The sequence below is a fragment of the Nicotiana attenuata genome, unplaced genomic scaffold (assembly GCF_001879085.1).
Source record: "Nicotiana attenuata strain UT unplaced genomic scaffold, NIATTr2, whole genome shotgun sequence".
NCBI classification, from domain to species: domain Eukaryota; kingdom Viridiplantae; phylum Streptophyta; class Magnoliopsida; order Solanales; family Solanaceae; genus Nicotiana; species Nicotiana attenuata.
In genome coordinates, this window is record NW_017674873.1 from 13,432 (window position 1) to 34,321 (window position 20,890).

At 39.8% G+C, this 20,890-nt stretch overlaps 2 protein-coding genes across 2 annotated transcripts; both read right to left on the reverse strand.

The window, feature by feature from the left end:
- Positions 1-9,322: 9,322 nt before the first annotated feature.
- On the reverse strand, positions 9,323-10,087 carry LOC109219396 (calcium-binding allergen Ole e 8-like). The gene has a single exon (XM_019383849.1). The coding sequence runs from the start codon at positions 9,920-9,922 to the stop codon at positions 9,449-9,451; it is 474 nt and encodes a 157-aa protein (XP_019239394.1). The 5' UTR covers positions 9,923-10,087; the 3' UTR covers positions 9,323-9,448.
- Positions 10,088-14,341: 4,254 nt separating this feature from the next.
- On the reverse strand, positions 14,342-19,687 carry LOC109219394 (phosphoethanolamine N-methyltransferase 1-like). The gene is made up of 12 exons (XM_019383847.1): positions 19,449-19,687; positions 18,763-18,878; positions 17,756-17,893; positions 17,447-17,584; positions 16,548-16,691; positions 16,082-16,192; positions 15,850-15,991; positions 15,448-15,728; positions 15,130-15,291; positions 14,975-15,028; positions 14,793-14,867; positions 14,342-14,693 (listed from the first exon to the last, which is right to left on the reverse strand). The coding sequence occupies exons 1-12, from the start codon at positions 19,477-19,479 to the stop codon at positions 14,595-14,597; spliced, it is 1,491 nt and encodes a 496-aa protein (XP_019239392.1). The 5' UTR covers positions 19,480-19,687; the 3' UTR covers positions 14,342-14,594.
- Positions 19,688-20,890: the final 1,203 nt, after the last annotated feature.

The window sequence follows — 20,890 nt, forward strand, 5'->3', positions numbered from 1 at the left end:
GTGCACCTTTTCCCATCGTGGGCATTGAGGATTGGGTGGCTCGCGTGCTACCTTACGTGGTGGGGATCCGAGATTGGGCCATTTTCTACAAACACTTTGGACAGAAGGTTGCGTCTAGTAAGTGTTATTTCTGTTTCGACCTTCGGATGTTTGCTGTCGTTTATTGATACATCCTCTTTGTGGTGACAGGCCGACAGGCTTCCAAATAGAAAGCTCCAGTACCGGTATTTCGCCAGGTCGTTGTATCGGTGGGGATGCAATTTACTTTGGCCGAGTCCCCCCGCGGAGGTCGTACTCGGACTTTGTCAATAAGGGACCCTCCTCGGGATGTCGCTGTACGGGACGAGATCTCCTCCCGGCCTACCTACCACCTTGTAGAGGAGTCCTCCAACGGAGAGGAGTCGCCGTCGAGAAAGAGGAGAAGGGTGGAGCTCGGGAAGACCGTCACCACCGGCATGGAAAAGAATAAAGTCGTTGCTTCGAGAGTGGCGTCCTCGCCTAGGTTAGGCATGGGGGCCGTTTTTATGGCGGATGCTAATTCGGCTGGGAGGTCCCCTGGGGTCGAAGAGACATGCCAAGGTGGAGGAACGGTAAGGGCTACTGAAGGTGGCGCGTCGTCGGCTGCCAGAGGGGATGGAGCAGTACTCGCGGAGGGCGATGGTTCAGGCTCAGACATCGACCCCAAAGATGTGCGGGCCTTTTTGTAGAGAAATACCTGCGTGGAAGTAAGGACGGAGTGTCCTAACCGACACGTAATCATTCCCGTGGGTTACGATCTTTTGGCGAACTCTGAGTAGGCAGTGTCAGCATTTGCTCCCTTGTGCGCCGCTTCTGAGAACACGGCGCTTCAGGCGATGAGTGACGCGGAGCTATAGCGGAGCATTTCTGGCATGGCTTTGCGAATAAGTGTTTTTCTTTTCTTTTTTATGTTAGGATTTGTTTCGCATGCGTAACCTACTTATGCCGACTTTCTTTCCTCTGCATGTAAGACTCTTATTATGGAGAGTGAGCGCGACCGGAGGGATGAATGCAGGACGACCGTTTATGGGAAGGTGGCCTCCAAGTACAAAGAATACCGCACCAAGCACTGTGCGTTGGCCGATGTCTTCACTCAAGATAGTGATTTTCAGCTGTTTCGCGGTGAGCTTAAGTAGGAAGAGGAAGAGCTGGCGCAGAAAGTCGAAGAGCTGAAAGAGCGGGATGATGAGTTGATGAAGGCCATAGGTCGATGCAGTGAACTTGTGGCGGCTCTTAAGGCCAAGGATGATGAGCTCGAGGTGAGCAAGGGGGTGATGGCCGAGAACGCCGATCTTCAGGCGCGGGTGGCCACCTTAACTACTGAGCTTGGGTGAAGGGAGGCGGAGGCTCTCGATCTGAGCGGTGAGTTGAGCGCTAAGGCTGAGGAATTGTCTCGTGCCAAAAAAGGCAGGATGGCCGCCGTTTCTGAAGTAGCAGCCTTGGATGATGTCCTCCGTGTTTGTAGGTCCGAACGGGATAATGAGGTGGAGACGTCGGCGCTTAAGGTAGCAAGGTTAGAAGAGCAGATCCAAGGTCTGGAGGCGGAGTTGTCCGGATTGAACGAACAGGTTGTTGCTTTGAAGGCAGAGGAAGTGCGACGGCAGTCGCAACCATCTACGTCTCATACTTCTGTTGATCCCGTCGTGCCGCGGGAGTTATATGAGATTTGGGTTCATGATGAGGCTCAGCTTGACGTGTACAAGTCCCTAAATGCTAACGGGAAGGTTTCCGAGGCAGAACTCGAGGGTGTTCGTGTCAAAGCACGTACGGCCCGCGAGGCCTGTGGTTACGATCCCGGTATGCCTGGCGGGGACGATGTTGATGATGATGCGGACAGGCTCGCCTCCGATTCTTGGTATAATGAGGAGTATGTCGTGGGGGATGAAGCGGCGTAAGGTCGTTGTATTTATTCTGTTTTTCTTTGCTATTTTAGTGAGGGCGTCTTCGAGCCCTTTGTAATTTTTTTTTAATATAACAGTTGTAGTGGAATGATTACCTTTTTGCTGTGTTATTTTTGTTTGCTGTGAGGGGGTCTCGGGCTTTTTGGCCGCTTGTGTAATGTTTTGGCGTAGTCGATCATAGATCTTAGTAACTCGAGCAAGGCCGTATAAAGTAATTCGAGCGACATCGAATGTTTAAGTGATTCGAGCGAGATCGAATGTTAAGTGATTCGAGCGAGGTCGAATGTTAAGTAATTCGAGCGAGGTCGAATGTTAAGTGATTCGAGCGAGGTCGAATGTTAAGTGATTCAAGCGAGGTCGAATGTTAAGTAATTCGAGCGAGGTCGAATGTTAAAAAACGATGGATAATAAAATGTTTCCTTATTTCACTCATTGGAGAATATCTTGGTGGAGAGTACGAAATATCATTTTATTTCATTCATTGGAGAATACTCTACATGTCCATTTCATACATATATTCGAGAAGTTTCCCTATATCTAGTCCCTTTATCGTTCGGCCTGGAGAAACAATCGGCAGTCAGGGCGATAAATTATACTTTGAACTTCGAGACATCCCCTTCGTCGCCTCGTTAAAAACCTCCCCGAGAAAACAAAATTGGGACAAAAACCGGGTGAGGGAAAAAGAGTACGACTTGAGGGGCGTCCTTTTTCAGAAGTTGAAGTATTTGAGGTGGGTGACATTCCAATTGTTTTGTAGTAGTTTTCCTTCCATTGTTTCTAGTTGGAATGCTCATTTGCTTGCTGCTGCTGTGATTTTGTATGGCCCGTCCCAATTGGTTCCTAATTTGCCTTCTTTCGGATCTTTGCTCACCAGTGTTTTGGCTTTGAGAACATAGTCTCCGACTTTTTGTGGTCGTATTTTGGCCTTTTTGTTGTAGTACTTTTCTGCTTGTTATTTTTGAGCTACCATTCTTACGTAAGCCATGTCTCTTCGTTCTTCTGCCTCGTCGAGGTCTTGTTTTCTGTTCTCGTCGTTATTTTGTCCACTTTCATTGGAGTATCTTAGGCTAGGCTCTCCGACCTCAAGAGGTATCATGGCGTCAGTCCCGTAGACTAGTGAACATGGCGTTTCACCTGTGCTTGTTTTCGGCGTGGTGCGGTAGGCCCATAGTACCTCTGGTAGCAATTCCGGCCATAACCCTTTAGCGTCCTCGAGCTTTTTCTTTAAGATGTTCAGTATTATCTTGTTGGAGGATTCGGCCTGTCCGTTGCTGGCAGGGTGGTATGGCTTGGAGAGTATTCTCTTGATGTGCCATTTTTCGAAGAACTCGGTGGTCTTTTTCCCGGTGAATTGGGGCCCATTGTCATAGTTGATTTCTTTAGGGATGCCGAAACGGCATATGATGTTCTTCCATATGAATGCGATGACTTCCGGTTCGTGTATTTGGGTGAACGCACCTGCTTCCACCCATTTGGAAAAGTAGTCAGTTAAAACTAAAAGGAAACGTATCTTACCTCGCCCTGCTGGGAGGGGTCCAACGATGTCCATTCCTCATTTGATGAACGGCCATGGCGAAAGTAACAGAGTGGAGGTGTTCTCCCGCTTGATGTATCATAGGTGCGTATTTTTGGCATTGTTTGCATCTTTTGACATAATCTGCGGCTTCCTTTTTCATAGTGGGCCAGTAATATCCTGCTCGAATGAGGCATCTGACGAGGGCTCTGTTGCCTGTATGGGCGCCGCAATGGCCTTTGTGTACTTCTTCGAGCACGCGCCTTGTCTGATTCGGCCCTAGGCATTTCGCCAAGGGGCCTCCGAATGTTCTCTTGTATAGGTCGTGATTTATGGTGTTGTACCTGTTCGCTTGCATTCGAAGCTTTTTGGCTTCCTTTTTGTCTTGAGGGAGTACTCCCTCCTGTAAATATGTCATGATGCGGTTGCGCCAGTCCCAAGTCAAATTTATGGATGTACCTTAAGTTGGTCTACAGATTCATCGAATTCTGGCAGTAGTTTATGAATCTTTGCTTGATATTTCTGCAGCCTTTGCTCCTTGATTTGGAAAGTTCATGTAACTTGGTTGATGACGAGTTGTGAGTCGCATCTGAGGACGACTCGTCGTGCTCCGTATTTGAGGGCTAGCTTTAATCCTGCAATTACGGCCTTATACTCGGCCTCATTGTTAGTCATTTTGGGGCACCGTATGGATTGGCGGATAACTTCGCATGTTGGGACTTCGAGTACGAGTCCCAGTCCAGATCCCGACGCATTAGATGCGTCGTCGGTGTAAAGGACCCAGAGGTCGGGTTGCCCATGGGAAGTACGGAGCGTTTCCTGCTCGACCTCGGACATTATTTTGGTACTGAAATCGGCGACGAAATCGGCGAGTACCTGCGATTTTATCGCTGTTCGCAGCTGATATGTTATATCATGCTCGCTCAATTCTATGGCCCACTTAGCCAGTCTTCCCGACAGTTTGGGTTTGTGTAGGATGCTTTGCAGGGGGAAGGTTGTTACTACCGATATGGGGTGGCATCGAAAGTAGGGTCTAAGCTTTCTTGAAGCTATGACTAGTGCTAGAGCCAATTTTTCGAGGTGAGGGTACCTCGTTTCGACGTCGACCAGGGTTTTGCTAATATAATAAATTGGAGACTGTGTACCTTTGTTTTCGCGAACCAATATTGCGCTTACCGTGACTTCTGAGACGCCAGGTAGATTAGGAGGCGCTCACCGGGTTCTGCTTTGGCGAGCAGTGGAGGCGAGGACAAATATGCCTTTAGTACCCTCAAGGCCTCGATGCATTCCGAATTCCATTGGAGCCACGTTGTCTTTTTTCAACACGTTGAAGAATTTATGGCACCTGTTGGATGACCGTGAGATGAATCTCGACAGGGCGGCTATACAGCCAGTTAGTTTTTTCACCTGTTTCTTGCTGGTCAACACTTCAGGTATTCCTTCAATGGCTTTGATCTGGTCTAGATTGACTTCGATGCCTCTTTGTGATACCATGAAACTAAGAAATTTGCCCAAGGTTACACTGAAGGCGCATTTTTCGGGGTTCAGTTTCATGACATACAGCCTTAATATACCGAAGGCCTCTTTAACGTGGTCGATGTGATCTTTTTTCCTTTTTGACTTGACCAGCATGTCGTCGATGTAGACTTCCATTGTCTTGCCGAGTTGGTCTTTGAACATCTTGGTGACCAACCTTTGGTACGTTGCTCCTACATTCTTTAACCCGAACAACATGACTCTGTAACAGTACGTCCCCTAATGGGTGATGACTGATGAAAGTAGTTTTCTCCTGATCCTCCTCCTCCATGAGGATTTGGTTGTAACCCGAGTAGGCATCTAAGAAGCTTAACAATTCGTGCCCTGTCGTTGCGTCGATGAGCTGGTCGATGTGAGGTAATGAGAAGGAGTCTTTTGGGCATGCTTTGTTTAGGTCTGTGAAATCTACGCACATCCTCCATTTCCCGTTTTTCTTTTTTACCATGACCACATTGGCGACCGTTGGGGATACTTTGATTCCCGGATGGAACCGTTGGCGAGCAGCTTATCTACTTCATCACTAACAGCCTCATTGATTGCGGCGTTGAATTCTCTTCTTATTTGCCGCAGTGGTGGATAGAGCGGGTCGACGTTCAGCTTGTGGGTGGCAACATCTTTCGGGTTGCCTGGCATATCTGCATGGGAGAAAGCGAACAAATTGGTGTTATCAATTAAAAACTTGTGAAATTTACCTGGTTCTGAGAGCTTGTGTCTGATGTAGGCCTTTTGGTTGACATCGCTGCTATCCAGATCTTCTATCATTGATTCAGCAGCTTCCACGATGTTGGGTTCCCTGATGACGTCTGTCAGCACGTCGGGTCCGATCCCCGACTTTGGTGATTGCTATGCTTCCGAGTCTGCTCCTTTTAGTTGTTGGGTGTATGTGCAGTTTTGGGCGATACGATAGTATTCTTGGGCGGTGCGTTGCTCGCCTCGGATGCTGAATATCCCCCATGGAGTAGGGAACTTTATTATTTGGTATAGGCTTGACGGTATGGCTCTCATGGCATGAATCCATGGCCGCCCTATGATGGTGTTGTAAGTTGTATCCTGGTTCATGACATGGACCGTTGTTTCTAGGGTGACACCCCCGGCCAAAAAGGGCAGCGTTATCTCCCCGGAGGTTCGCTCAACTGCATTATTAAAACCCGTTAGCATTACGCAACGCGGTACTACCTTGTCTTCGAGTCTCATTTGTTTGAGGACTCGAGGGTGGATAATACACGCGCCGCTTTCGTCGTCAACCATTATTCTTTTCACATTAGTATCTGAAATACACAAAGTAATAACAAGAGCATCGAAATGAGGGAAAGTCAAACCGTCGGTATCTGACTTATCGAAGATAACATTGTCTCCGAAGCCGTCGTACCGTTCGTGTGTGAACGAACGCTTGAGTTTGTGTGTGGTGGTGAACTTCACGTGGTTGAGTGCTGCTTCATCGCCTCCGCTGACAATCATTTGGATGGTACGAGCGGGGGAGGGCGGCTTTGGAGGTCCCTGGTGTTGTTCTCGCTCGTGGCCGAAGTTGGCTTGTCCACGGTTGCTCATCAGTTCCTTCATGTGCACTTGGTTCAGCATGTTCACTACCTCTTGCCGTAGAGCTATGCAGTCTTCAGTCTTGTGACCCCGCTCCTGGTGGAATTCACAAAAGGACGTTCGACTTTCGTGTACTTGGGTCGGACTTCATCTTTTGTGGCCATTTCACCTTTGTGCCAAGCTTCTCTAATGCGTACACTATTTTTGAAGGGGAAACACAAAAATTGTGAGCGGATAAGAGTGGAGGCATACCTCTTTTGTTTCGTTGAGTCCCTGTTTGCGCCTTGGGCGGCCCTTCTGCATGTCGGGGAAACGGTGGGATGGCTGTTCTGACGTAGGGCTGGTGTCTTTCTCAGTTGAGACGGGGGCCTGACTGATCTCTTCGACCGTCGTTGCGACGATCTTTCCTCGGCTCTGTTTGGACTGATGTTAGCCGTTGGGTTGGACCATTAAAGGTCGTCCTCGTCGGCTCTTACCTCGGTGCAATAGGCATTGTGAATTTCCTCCCAAGTGGTGGGGGGGGGGGGTATTTCATGAGCCTGCTTAGTAGTTTTCTGGTTTCCCTCGACCCGTTCCTGTTCAACCCGTTCTGGAAGGCTGCTACCGCCATCCTTTCCGATACATTTGGCAGGCTCATTCTAACTCTGTTAAACTGGGCGAGGAAGTCTCTGAGTCCCTCGCCAGGCGATTGCCTAACGGCGAATATGTCGTTCACACTGGCTTCCACATTTTTGGCCCCTGCGTGGGCAGTGACGAACTTATCGGCCGTTTCCTCAAACGTTGCTATTGACCACGCTGGCAGTTGTGAATACCAGGTTAAGGCTCCCCCTTCAAGGTTTCGCCGAACTTTTTTAGTAGCGCCGACGGTACTTGTTCCTTTGAAAGGTCGTTGCCCTTCACTGCTATGACGTAGTGGATGATGTGATCCTCGGGGTCTGTAGTACCGTCGTATATCTTCAGGTACGGTAGTATTTTGAAGGTTTTGGGAATGGCATGTGGAGTTGCTTCTTCGTTGTATGGTTGTTCGACGAACCGGCCAACATCTCGCTTTGGCAGCAATTTTGGGGCACCTGGTATCTTATCGACCCTTTCTTGATGCTCCCTCATCTGAGCGCGGAGCGCCTTGTTTTTGTTTTTCATTTCTTCCATTTTCTTTAATACGGCTGCAAGTGCGTCGTTACCTACATCAACAGTGGTGTAAGTGATACCTGTCTGAGGTGTGGGTTGTTCGCCAGTGGTTGTTATGGTATCTGCTTGCGCGGTGTTTCTGTTCTCCCTTTGAACGGTTCTATCGAGTATATTGTTTAGGGTGCTCGTCAGCCACTCTTTCAGTAATTTTTTCACTACTGGTGGTGCTTCTTCAGCTGTGGATGTGGAGGCTCCCCTTTCGCGTGAAGTTGTTACGTTTTCGTGAGGGAGGGGGGTGAAGCACTTCGCCTGGGCGTGGCGTTTGGTGTCGCGTTCTCGTTGTCTCCTCTACCATCTTCGTTGATGGTGTTAAGAATGTTGGTGGTGACGTCTGCTATCGCTTTCAGTCTTGCGTCTCCTTTTCCTGCCATCGTTAGTTTGTGCAAACGAAGAAAAGATGGTTGTCTTGCTCCTTTTTTTGACCTAGAAAGAACGATATATTCAACTAAAATCTCTCCATAGACAGCGCCAAATTGTTTGAGCAAATAAATGCTAAACAAATTAATGATAAGTTTAAAGGGGTGAATCTTAGTTATATCTAATAAATTCTAGATCAAACAAAACAAAGCCCTTCTATAACGGACAGATTTCAGGAACATTAAACAGTGGAATTAAATTACTACGATTGATAGTGCATGTAATAGCATAAATGTATAATAAATATAAATAAGGACAAAGATGATAGTGGGAAAGGAACTATCACCCAATGATTATATGATTAGGAGATTCCTTTCTTCCGAAGACGACGTGGAAAGGAGAGCAGTTGGAATATATATAGAATCTTGAGATTTATGGATAAAGATTGAACAACATGTGCTTGAATAAATGAATAAGACAACTTTTCTCCTCTTTCAACTTTTACAATGTGTTCTCTTTTGTTCGGAAATGCAGATCCTCCTTTTGTTCCCTATCTCTTCCTATTTATAAGGGACATTCCAAAAAAAAAAATCCTAAAAAGTACAACATAATGAATATCCAAAGGAATATTCTTTATGCCCACTTCTGACTTTAAGTTACCGTTAATATCCTATCTCTGCCTGCTTCTAGCGTCAGCCTTTATGTCGTTGTGTCGTGGTCGACCACATTCTTTGTCTTGGTTATCCGTTACCGTGGTTACCAAATTTGGACCTATACAAGTGTGTACAACTTTTCTCATCTTTCACATTTTCCAAAATACATAATTTAGGAAAATCGTCTTCTTAAGCCGAGGATCTATCCGAAATAGCCTCTCGAGGATCTATCGAAAACACCATCTCTATCCTCCTCAGCCCCACTCGATTGCCAAAAATGTTCATCACAAAAACTAATTGTACGTATGCATTTATTATATAACATTATTTTCGTTTTGAGCATCCTAAATTTAGAATTTGGTATCGTTTTGCTAATAATATTATTCCAAATACTTTCCACAACTTTCAATTCAACCAGCCACTTAATTAGAGTTCTAAAACAGCAAGCCCACCCAATTAGATTTTCTAAAGCAAAGCGAGAATATATTTTCTTAGATTTAGTGCAATTTCCGTTAGTAACTTTAAACGGCGGAACAGGAAGCATGTAAATATTTACATTATATTAATCTATTACTACTAGATTTTTTTTGTCAAAAAAAAAAAAAAGAAGTGAAAGCCGATAGAAAACCAAGTGCCATTTATTAGCTCAAAAGAATTACACACTACCGGAGGATGCACCAAAATTCGGTGTACCTCACCGTTATCAGCCACTCAAATAACGGAAAAAGGAAAAAAAAAAGCACCGCTTATTTTTTACTATTATTACACATCATCTGCTTGAACTCCTCAAAGCTAACGTTACCGTCACCATCAGCATCAACGGACGTGATCATTCTAGTACAATCCTGAATGGTACAATTCTGGCCCAAACGGTTCAGGATCTGGTGAAGCTCCGCAGCAGAAATCAAGCCGTTATGGTCCTGATCGTAAAGGTCAAAAGCTTCCTTGAGTTCCTTAGCACCGCCGTCAACGGAATCATCACTTTTGCAAAAATCTGCAAATTCCTGTAGGTTAATGCAGCCGTCTCTGTCGGTATCAATTTCAGCCATCATTCGTTCAACTTCGTCGGGTGACGTGTCGGATCCTAAGGCTTTCAATACGCCGGAAAGCTCGTCGCCGGAGATCATACCGTCGCCGTTGGCGTCGAAGCGCGCGAATACTTTTTTGACTTCCTCCATGTCTTGAAGGTAAACGGAGGGCTTGGTAGCATTGGTAGCCATTGTTGTTTTCGATTGTGTGTGAGAGAAGGAATTAAGAAAATTGAGAAAAGGCGTTATATGTGAATGGAGACGTTATAGGAATAATGGAGGGAGATATATAAGGGGGTTATATATATAGGGGGAGAGAGAACGAGAGGTGCAGAGTTTAAGAGATAAAGAGGTGTTTACTCGTGGCCAGTTGAAACGAACGGATTTGATATATTTTCCCATAAAGTAGTCGAGGAAAAAAAAATGGAAATATTTATTTATTTATTTGATTTTCCACTATATGACCAGTTGAAAGAACGGATTTGACATATTTTCCCATAAAGTGGTCTGCGAACTTTTGGTAACAGCATCAAACTTCGTTTAATACAAAAATAATTTGGGTATGGTTACATAAATTATTAACTACTAATGTAGTATTCACTAGATTCAGTTATTTTTCACTATAAATAATGTGTAGTATTCATTAGATTCAGCTATTTTTCACTATAAATAATGTGTAGTATTCATTAGATTCAGTTATTTTTCACTATAAATAATGTGTCTTTTTAAGTACATTATTTAATGCATGGTACAAGTAGTTAAATAGATAGTACTAATAGTTAGAACAGTTAAATAATATATCAAAGCCTTGTTTTTTTAAAGATTCTAACTAAAGTCTATATTTTTCTGATTTAATAAGACTTTCGATGCAGTCAATATATTTATATTAGGATAGACCGTTCATATCACATCTTTTGGGGTCCGACTTTTCCTCGGACCCTACGTAAAATAGAATAGTACTTGTATTCCATGAAACTGTCCTCTATTCTACGTTGAAATTAAGTGCTTCTTTGAGAAAATCATATTAACAGTAAGTGAATATGTAAAATTTAATTAGTATCATTAAAATCTAACAAAATGAGTACCGGATAAATGGAAGAGGAGGAAATACTCTCTATTTTTTCCCTCAAGAAGAAATACTCTGCTTCTCTCTTTTTACTTCCTACTTGTCCACTGTTGACTTTGTACTCCTTAAGAAATAATAAATAAAGTATATAATTTATTATTATTCCTATATTAATTGGTGTATAGCTTTAATAATTTGAAAAATAATTTAGAATGAGTAATTAATGCTAAAGGCTAAATCAAGGAAATTCTTTTTTTTTTTTTTTTGATATACGAAAAGTAACAAGTACAACAGAATTATCTCATACTGTACGAAAAATAATAAGTAAAAGTAAATATTTTTAAAATACTTAACAGCTAAAAGTAAAGTAAATGAAGGGAGTACGTTTTATTATGAAAATGGAAAGGCAGCAGAAATTGATGAAGGGAAACAAAGAGGAAATAGTCCCCAAAAGATGGGGCAGTGTTGGCTCTGCGACAAGTGGAAAACTGCATGAGACGCGTGTACGGACTTAGGCGTGTGTAAGACGCGTTGCACTCTTTTTTGGATTAAGCATTGACGAAAGCGAACTATAACTTCCGACGACGACACCACTTGAATTGATGCTGTATTAACGTAGGATCACAATTCGACGTGATATTTGGTTTGAGTTTTAAGAATGAATTTTAAGAGAAAATGGTCCCATTATAGCCTCTTAAAATTTTAATAATCCATATTGTTGATATGAAATATCTCTCCGACCCAAATATGTATCTAATAGTTCCAAGTATCTATTTTATATATTTTTTATATAATAACAGTCTATTTTATATATTTATGTATAATAATATCTATTTTGTATATTTTTTGTATAAAGACAGTCTATTTTATATATATTTAGTATAGTGACGGTATATTTAGTATGTTTTTATATAATGACAATCTATTTCGTATATATTTAGTATAGTGACAGTCTATTTAGTATGTTTTGTGTATAGTGATAGTTTATTTTGTATATTTTTATAAATTGTACAGTAATAGTCTATTTGGTATATATTTTTTGTATAGTGACAGTTTACTTGTATAATGACAATCTATTTAGTATATTTTTTATACAATGACAGTCTATTTTGTATATATTTCGTATAGTGACAATCTATTGTATATATTTTATATAGTGACAGTCTATTGTATATAAATAGTACAGTGACAGTCTATTTTGTATATAGACAATAGGGACAGCATATAATACTGTATATATTTTTTATGTTTTGACAAAATTACTAAAATTACTATCTTCAACTTTAAAAATAGACTCTTTTGATATGTTTTGATATGGTGTCATTATTTTGAAAATTGTATCCACCATAACCATGGCATAAAATGATCTTTTTTTCTATTAAAATAGCACGGTCTAGCCAGTTTTCGGACTGGTCATTCAAAAATAGCCAGCGTTTACCAAGTCAATGAAAAATAGCCACTATTTTGCTGCAATAGAGACCGGTCCAGCATAATATACTGGCAGGGGCAAAGCTACATGTTTTGAGGGTGGTCAATTGACCACCCTTCGTCGGGAAATTAGACTGCGTATATAGGTAAAATATTAGATTTTAGAGGTATATAACATATATTGAACACTCTTTGTCGGAGAATCTTTTTTACTTCTTTCAAATTTGAACACACTTGAGTAAATTCCAGGCTTCGCCACTGTATACTGGAGTTCGGTGCACCTGTGTATGAACTTCCAGCATATTATGCCGGAACCCAACACACAGAAAATTCCAGCATAATATACTGGAGATTCGAGCACTTGTGTATGAACTTCCAGCATATTATACTGGACCGGTATACTTTGCTGGAACTCCAGTATATTATGCTGGAGTTCAAGTATACTTATGCTGGAACTCCAGCATAATATACTGGCGTATTTTCCGGGTTTTGAACAGTGTTTTCGCTCAGATTTATCTTTACATGAAAAGTGGCTAAATTTCGTTTACTTTTGAAACTGGGCTATTTTTGAACGACCACTTATAAATCTGGCTATTTTTGAATTTCTCCCTTTCTTTCTCGTTTATTGCTTTTCTTAGGTACGGTCTAGCTAGGCCCTTTAAAATAAAAATATCTTGAATTATGTTTCAGTTGATCAGAAATTTGATTTGTGCATTTCAGTTTCACAACCATAAAAACAATGATTCCTGAAAATTTTGCTTTGGTTCGTTGAATCATAGCCACCGAATCTAGTGGCTATGGAGTTGAAAAGTTTGAAATTTGAAAGGGAAGAGTGGCAGTGGTTTTTGGACTAACCCTTGTAATTGATTTTAGACTATTAACTGTATGGTCTATTTTGGGGCTACTGATTGTCCTTAGTTTTTCCCGGATGGCTACAAATGAAACTTGCTCTTTTAATTAGTTGCAGAAAACCAAAAGAATTATTATTCCCATTGTTCCTATTTTTTTACTAATTCTTTATTTTTTTTTTAAAACGCTAAAATCTGAAACCAATAAGGCTTATATTAAACTTTTTGTTGTTGTATATTTAAGAAACTGACTAAGTTGAGTTGATATTTTAACAAGAATCAAATTCTATAGCAAAAAAACATCTCAAAATTGCAGATCGAAATACTCAAGTAGTCATTAGTTTATAGAGCAAATATAATACGTAATACATGATTAGTTTGCCAAAATTACTGCTGAATAAATAATTTTAAATTTAGCCTCTCAACTTGAAATCTAAAGGTAGAATGTATTCTTCATTTATATAGTGCATTTCTCCTTACTCAACCAGTAAAATATAGGATTGATAGTGTAAGAAAATTTTACACTTTGTATATAAGTTAAATTCATAAAGTAATTAAATCAATATGACAAGCATTGATTATTCGTAGTAGAAAATAGAAATGGCGTGGGATAGCCATTTTTTAATATGGTATTTAGTTTTTATCCAGTATTTTTGATGCTGAGCAAAAATAACCACTACTCTATTAAAATTAATACGAAAATACGTTTTTACCCTTTTTTCATGAGTGTTGTGTAAATTAAGGACATAGTGTCCTTAACATTTACACTGCACACATGAAGTTAAGGACGCCGTGTCCTTAACATTTACACTGCACATATGAAGTTAAGGACATGACAGGACACTTTGTCCTTAATATTTACACAGCATTCATAAAGTTAAGGACACCATGTCCTTAATATTTACACATCACCCACGTCTAGCACAGGGGTATTTTTGTCCGGGCGGATCAAAATTTATCAAGCACTGGTTAAAGAATAAATACATTTTAAACAGTGGCTAAAGAGTAAGGACATTTCGAATTAGTGGCTAACTGTACACTTCCCCGAATAATGGTCTGCTACCTACTATTACGGGTCAAAATAAATTGATAATGTAGAGAATCTTTGTTTCATCAAATATAGATCATTTCTACATATGTGGAAAAAAAATTACAGTAGTTACGAAGAGAGTATATTGCTAAAGTCATCTTTTTATCTTGTTAAGGTGACTGAATGACTTTGATGACCAATTACCACAAGTTAAGTGATTATTTAGGTACTCGTTATGATTTATGAAGGTAATAAGGCGGCGCAAATAGCAGCCGAATTAAAAAGAGAATTTCCTCTCCAAGAGGGTGGACCAATACATAATTTTTTTTCCTTGAAGAATAAGATTCAATCAAACAGCACATTGATATTTATCCCTAGAGGCAGGTAAATGATATTACATAGGATAACACCACAATATTTAGTACTAAACCAAGAAATTCAGATTTTAGTGCATAAATTAACAGAGGATATAATGCACTTGGACAATCATGATCACTTCTTGGCAATGAACAAACCCCATCTCTGCTCACCAGATGAAGTACTCCTGATTAGCTTGGCCTTCCAACCTCCAACTATATCATTGTAGTCTTTCTGTAAAGTTAAAATCAGAAATAAAATGAGACGAAATCATATATCAACAATCATTAGACATTACAGTATAGGTGCATAATACTATGATAATGTACTCACTTCAGAAAACTCTTGGATAAATGACTCTTTTTCCTTCTCCACAGTATCTAACTCCTTCTTTAGAACTTTAATGAACTGCAATCCAAGTAACAGACACTTTAGGTTTGCATCAATGTCTTCAAAATGAAACATGGGGGGGGGGGGGGGGGGTGAAGAGTTTTTAAGTTCTATATATGCCACACCTGTTCAGTTCGATCCTCGGCAACAACTTCATTGAAACCAGCATCTCTGAGCATCTATATTGTGAAATTATAAAGAAGCTCTATCATTCTAAAACCACTAGCAAAGAAAGAGGATGGGAGTTTGGACACATTAACTGTATGAGTCAAATGTATACCTGGCCATATGCTTCAACATCATGTAAATCATAACCTCTTTGCTTGATATACTCTGCAAATTCTTCTGATGCTGGTCCTGCCTTTTTGCAATAATCACTAATGAGGACTTTGCCTCCAGGCTTCAGCCACTTATAGAAAGATCTGAACAACGCAGGTTTGTCCTGTAAACACACCATTGTTCAACCGTTAGGCCGAATATGGCTATCAAACTATTCATACTGGAGCTAAGATCAGGTTGAAGATAACTAGTCGGTGACAATATTGAAGCTTCAAATTAAGACAGAAAATCACATCCGAATAGCAAGATTGCTAATTACCTGGATGTGAAGGATAGTGTCCCGGCTGTATATCACATCAAAAGTTCCCTCAGGATACGTTTTCGTTGTGCAATCAGCAACCTCAAATTCAACCGCACATTTGCGACCAATAGCACGCTCGAAAGCCAAAGAGATCATGTTAACTGAGAGGTCAATGCCAACAACATAAACATCATACTTCTCAGCCATGTAAAAGTCACCTCCACCGATACCACAGCCAACATCAAGGACTTTTTGACCAGGCTGAAGATCCAACATGGCAACAAATTCTCTGGTAGTGTCTGCTCAAGAAAAAAAACAGAATCAGAGAACGTTAGATAAATCCTAGGACTAAATAAACGTTTTTGGAAAGAAAGAACTAGAACAACAAACTTGCAAATTGATATCTTAAGAGAACCATACCTATTCCTCCAGTGCTCACAAAGCTATCTCCAAAGACACGTTCATATCGGAGTATGCCATTAGACTTGTACTGAACAGTGTCCAAGAAATGCTGGAATCCCCTTTCATCTGCCGAATGAACCTTTTGCCATATCCAGCAAATCTGCAAGTCGCCAGCAGCAAGAACACATTGATTGAAATGTCTGGTTTATTTTATATAACAAAAGGGGTAATGAGGATAGCAAAATTATACCTCATTTTGATTCTTTTTGGTCCTTGCATAAGCTCCAATGCACTTAAAACCAATGAGTGAAAGTTCATATGATTTTCCAGCAGCGTCATTTAAATTGCATTCATTGAAAACCTGCAGTAAGTTATAATCAGAAGAATATAACAAAATAACCGACTCAAGTAGTTTAATTTAAGCAAAGAAAACGCTTATGACTCTTTTGGAGTGACATTCACCTGCATGCAATCTTTCATTTTGTTATAAACCAAGGACTTGAATGACAAGATGACTAGACAAACTGGTAATTGAGCATTCATCATTAACTTCCAACGCACTTATGACTTAAAAAAAAGCTATAAACTTAATGTTAATTTTTTTATTTAAAGTTGCAGGAAATATCCATTGCAAATTTGCTACGAAAGGAAAGAAAGAAAGAAAATATGCATAGAAGCATTGTTGAGTGAGAATGGAAAAGCACTTTTTGGATGACCTTTGTATAGAACCTAGGTTCTCGATAGTGTGTGGGGTTGTTCTTTCGCTTGTTGTCTCCTGATTGACCGAAGCAGGTCTCTCTAAAAAATATATGGCCACCAACTTTCAACCATTTGACCATTCTCTCTGCAAGGTCTTGAACCTGCAAAAGGGGAAGTTTTAATGTTAAATAGTAATCAGTCAAATTGGAAATGCAAGAAAAATGCATGAAGAGCGTGGGAGATCCTTAGAAATTCATTTTACTATAATCATCATCCATGGTAGTTGTTCCTATCTACATTTGGAGTAGACTACTAATCTAAACTGTTGCTTTGTTCGGAAAACTTTTACACAAATTCTCCAGTTCCCTACAGGAATGAGTGAAACCATAGCCAAAATTTTGAGCCTTAAAATGCTTTCCAGCTCCAAAACTATGGATGAACAGATGACAGGTTATATAACCTGTAGCACATTATTCTTATTTTCAGCCATCCTACTGTAAGCATGTTCTGGAATAGGTGCTACATCTTGATGCTGATATATGCTGGTCCGTTGTTAGATGCAGACACTGCAAAAAAAGTTATTGGACATACTTCGGACATGATGTTAACATGAAATTGATCAAGCATGTCATTTAAATATCATGTGTCATTGACATAGTTTAGCATGTGTCTATCATACTTCTTTTTTTGCCCAATCATGACTTTTACGCAATCCTCCTACGAAGAAGGGGTGCTAACAAAGTTTGCCTAGAAGGAACTTAAGTTTTGAATATTTGTCTTTCATTACTTACCATGTCATAGGCTTTGTGTCATGCCTCCCAGGTTTGAGCTTACAAACAATTTATTGGCATCAATTTGTGTAGCATGAAATCTTAGTGAACTTTTCAGGCAAGAAGCAGGGAAAAAAAAAAGATACCTCTTTGTCAGAAAGATACATCAGCAGCCAGTTAGAAAATATCAAATCTACAGATTCAGGTGAAAACGTCAAATCTGGTGAAGTCACATCAGCACACATAAACTTGACATTTTTGTGGTGCCCATTGATGCTTTCATTCTGCAAATAAGCAAATTAATTGATAAGCAAGTATATGAAAATCCATTCACTAGATTTATCAACATTTATCTAGCTTGAAGCACAACAAGTGAATCTCGGAACCAACTCATTCACAGGTTCATATAACAAAAACAGAAAATTCAAACGTCTCAAGGGTAAAATGCCTCGAACCTTCTTAATCACGTCTTCAACAAAGTCCAACGCTGTAAGTTCCCCAGCCTTCTCGGCTAAATCCCCAGTGAAACGGCCAATACCAGCACCCAGTTCTAGCACAGATTTCCCTTCATATGAGGGGAGCAGTGAGAGCACCTACATGGCCATCCACAAGTCTCAAATATTTAAGTCGATACCAATACATTTTCTTGCAGCAAGTCATGTGATTTCACAAAATGAACCATCACAAAAAAGTGATATAACAACCTTTTGGACATATAGCTATATCAGATAGAAAGACAACTCAATGAAGTCATAGGTTCTCACCCTCCAAAAGGAGGGGTTGTAATTAGCAAAACACATCAGTCAAAAACTTTAAAAAAAAAACCACCATGTATAACCATAAAACTTTGTTAATGTAAGTTGGTTTTGGATAAAAATCCTTATTCTAATTATTGAAGCTCAAATTTCCAATGCAACTAAGCTGCATATAATATGCAGGATCAGCATTATAACTTCGGAGCAAGCCTCCAATAAACATAATTAAGAAATAAGCTGAATGCATCAGCAAAATGATTGGCAACTATGAGTGAAACAAATTAGAAACACACTAAACCTTTATCAGTGTTCCATGATACTAGAAAAGCAAGTATAATCAAAAGAGGAACACCCTTTATAAATTCATACTCAACTATGAAACAGAGGAACAATCAGGTGTTGATTCTGAACTCCTCAAGTAAAATAGCAAAATTTCACATTTAACAAGTCTTGATCAACTGTTATTTCATTGGACAAGCATGGTCTTTCAAATGCTAATTAAGTTTAGATGCAAAGGATAAATTCTCTTATAGAATATTCCATGAAAATGACTCAGAACAAAGAGCAAATTTATAAATTTAGACAACGAAACTAGGAAAGAGTATGGTTGGTCCAAAAAGAGCTGGTTTTTACACAATCAAGACCATATTAATGGTCGCGGAAGCAATTGAGAAAAAAAAATCAAAAAAACAAGCAGAAAAATGTACCTCAGTTCTATCCTCTTTGTCAAGATCAGATGCTTCTGAGTCAAGCATCATTGCCTCCAAAGTGAGTTCTGCAGCTTGCTCCATCCAATAACTCTTTTGAATCTCACGCTCTTGTTCTAATACACACCACATTAATTCATGATCAAAACATTAGCAGATGTCAAATTAAACAAAAATCCACAAACCACGAAGTTTAATTGTGTGCAGACTCTCATCTAAAAACATACTCCCTCAATCTGTTTTAATTTAGATGACACATTTTACTTTATCACATTTCATTATTTGAAAATACTTTAACTTTAAAAACTTTTCATTTTACCAACTTCAACCTTAATGGGAAGCTTTTATCGCCACAAAAATGAAACTTTTACCGCTTAAGCTTTTAGGACCACACGTTTCAAAAGTCTTTTTAACTTTTTCTTAAACTTTGTACCAAGTCAAACTAAATCATCTAAATTAAAAAGGAAGAGTAATAATTAGAGACATCAAACATTTATTTATCTTAATCTGCAACACGTCCTCTATGTATGATATGATAAATTTAATTCGGACCAATAAATGTAGAAATATTTTAGTTAAATGGGTGACATAAAGACTGAACTCTAGACTTCTACACGTCATATTAAACCGTATGTATTATCTCGTTTAAAAGTATAAGTTAATAAAAGAATGAACATTTCTGTTACCTGGAGCAGCAGCAATATCAATGGCAGCCATGGTTGCGATAACTGTTTGATTAGAAACTTGTGATCTTTCAATTGCAGCTAAAAGCCTTCAATAGCAAGGCGAGATCTAGAAAAGGACCTCGATTTACAATTACAGCTTCTACCTCTCTGCTGCATCAGCTAACCGCAAAATGCTATGAATTTGGTTTGCGGTGGCTTGCTTCTTTATAGGCGGGCGACGACAAAAGCACTGAAAAGAGAACTCTAGTGATCTTTGTCTATGATAGTTAAATATATTTAGATTATTAAATTAAGTTATTTTATTGCATTTATAGTTATCACATATTACTCCCTCCGTTCCGAAAAATTTATTGTATTTACACTTACAAGTTACAATGTCTGGTACACGGTAAAATTCGACTTTCCTGTTATATGTTGTTATAACGTAAACAGAGGCGGATCAAGTATTTAAAGTTTATGGGTTCCTGTAACGATTTCGAGTAAATTTTAAATAGTAAATATTGAGAGCATAGCAAGCTGACGTGTAGTAGGTAGTTAGTTAGCTAATGAGTTGGTTATTTATGTTAAAAGTAAGCTTAGTTAGTTAGAGTACTAGTAACTGATATGTGTATGTATATGAGGTACACCTCATTATTGTAGCATGCAGAAGAAATGAGAATCTCTTATATTTCTCTCCAAGTTTTCTTCAATTCTTCTCTCTCTATACTCTATCAATTTCACTTTCGTTCACTAATAAATTTGACATGGTATCAGAGTCTATTGCTCGAATCTAAATCGCTCAATTGTGTATTTGATTAGTTCGAGTTCAACTGCTCAAGTTCTGTATCTACAAGTGAAGCTCAACCATGGCAGAAATTGATAATGAAGTTCCTGAGAAGCTAAGTCACAATCATCCTCTGTTCCTGAATTCAAATGATAATTCTGGAGCAATTTTGATCTCACTATAACTACGAGATCCGGAGAATTACTCGGTGTGGAGTCGAGCAATGAGAATAGCCATTTTAGGGCGAAATAAGCTAGGGTTTACAGACGATACTTGTAAGCAAGGAAATTATGGTCCAAATCTAGTGGAACTGTGGGAGAGATGTAACATCATAGTGCTATCATGGATAATGAACTGTGTATCGCCTGAATTACTCAGCGAAATTGTTTACTCCTCAAATGCGAGTGTTGTGTGGAATGATCTAAAAGAGAGGTTTGACAAGGTTGATCTCTCTAGAATTTTTCAGATTCATAAGGACATTGGTATAATTAATCAGGGTACTAGCTCAATCTCTTCCTATTTATCAAAATTGCATCTACTATGGGCTGAGTTTGATAGTCTAGCTCACGTCCTTGGGCGTGACTGTGAGAAATCGCGTGAATTTATTGTGTTCATGGAAAGGTTGAAGCTTCTGTAGTTCCTTATGGGGCTAAGTCTTATGAGCAAACTAGAAGTCAGC

What these genes read in the sequence shown, in the direction of transcription:
- LOC109219396 (XM_019383849.1), bottom strand. Translation starts at nt 9,922, where the DNA reads ATGGCTACCAATGCTACCAAGCCCTCCGTTTACCTTCAAGACATGGAG.
- LOC109219394 (XM_019383847.1), bottom strand. Translation starts at nt 19,479, where the DNA reads ATGGCTGCCATTGATATTGCTGCTGCTCCAG. An exon ending in TGATATTGCTGCTGCTCCAG is followed by an intron (nt 18,879 to 19,448) that starts GTAACAGAAATG and finishes GGTGTGTATTAG; the next exon opens with AACAAGAGCGTGAGATTCAA. An exon ending in ACACTATCCTTCACATCCAG is followed by an intron (nt 15,292 to 15,447) that starts GTAATTAGCAAT and finishes GTGTGTTTACAG; the next exon opens with GACAAACCTGCGTTGTTCAG.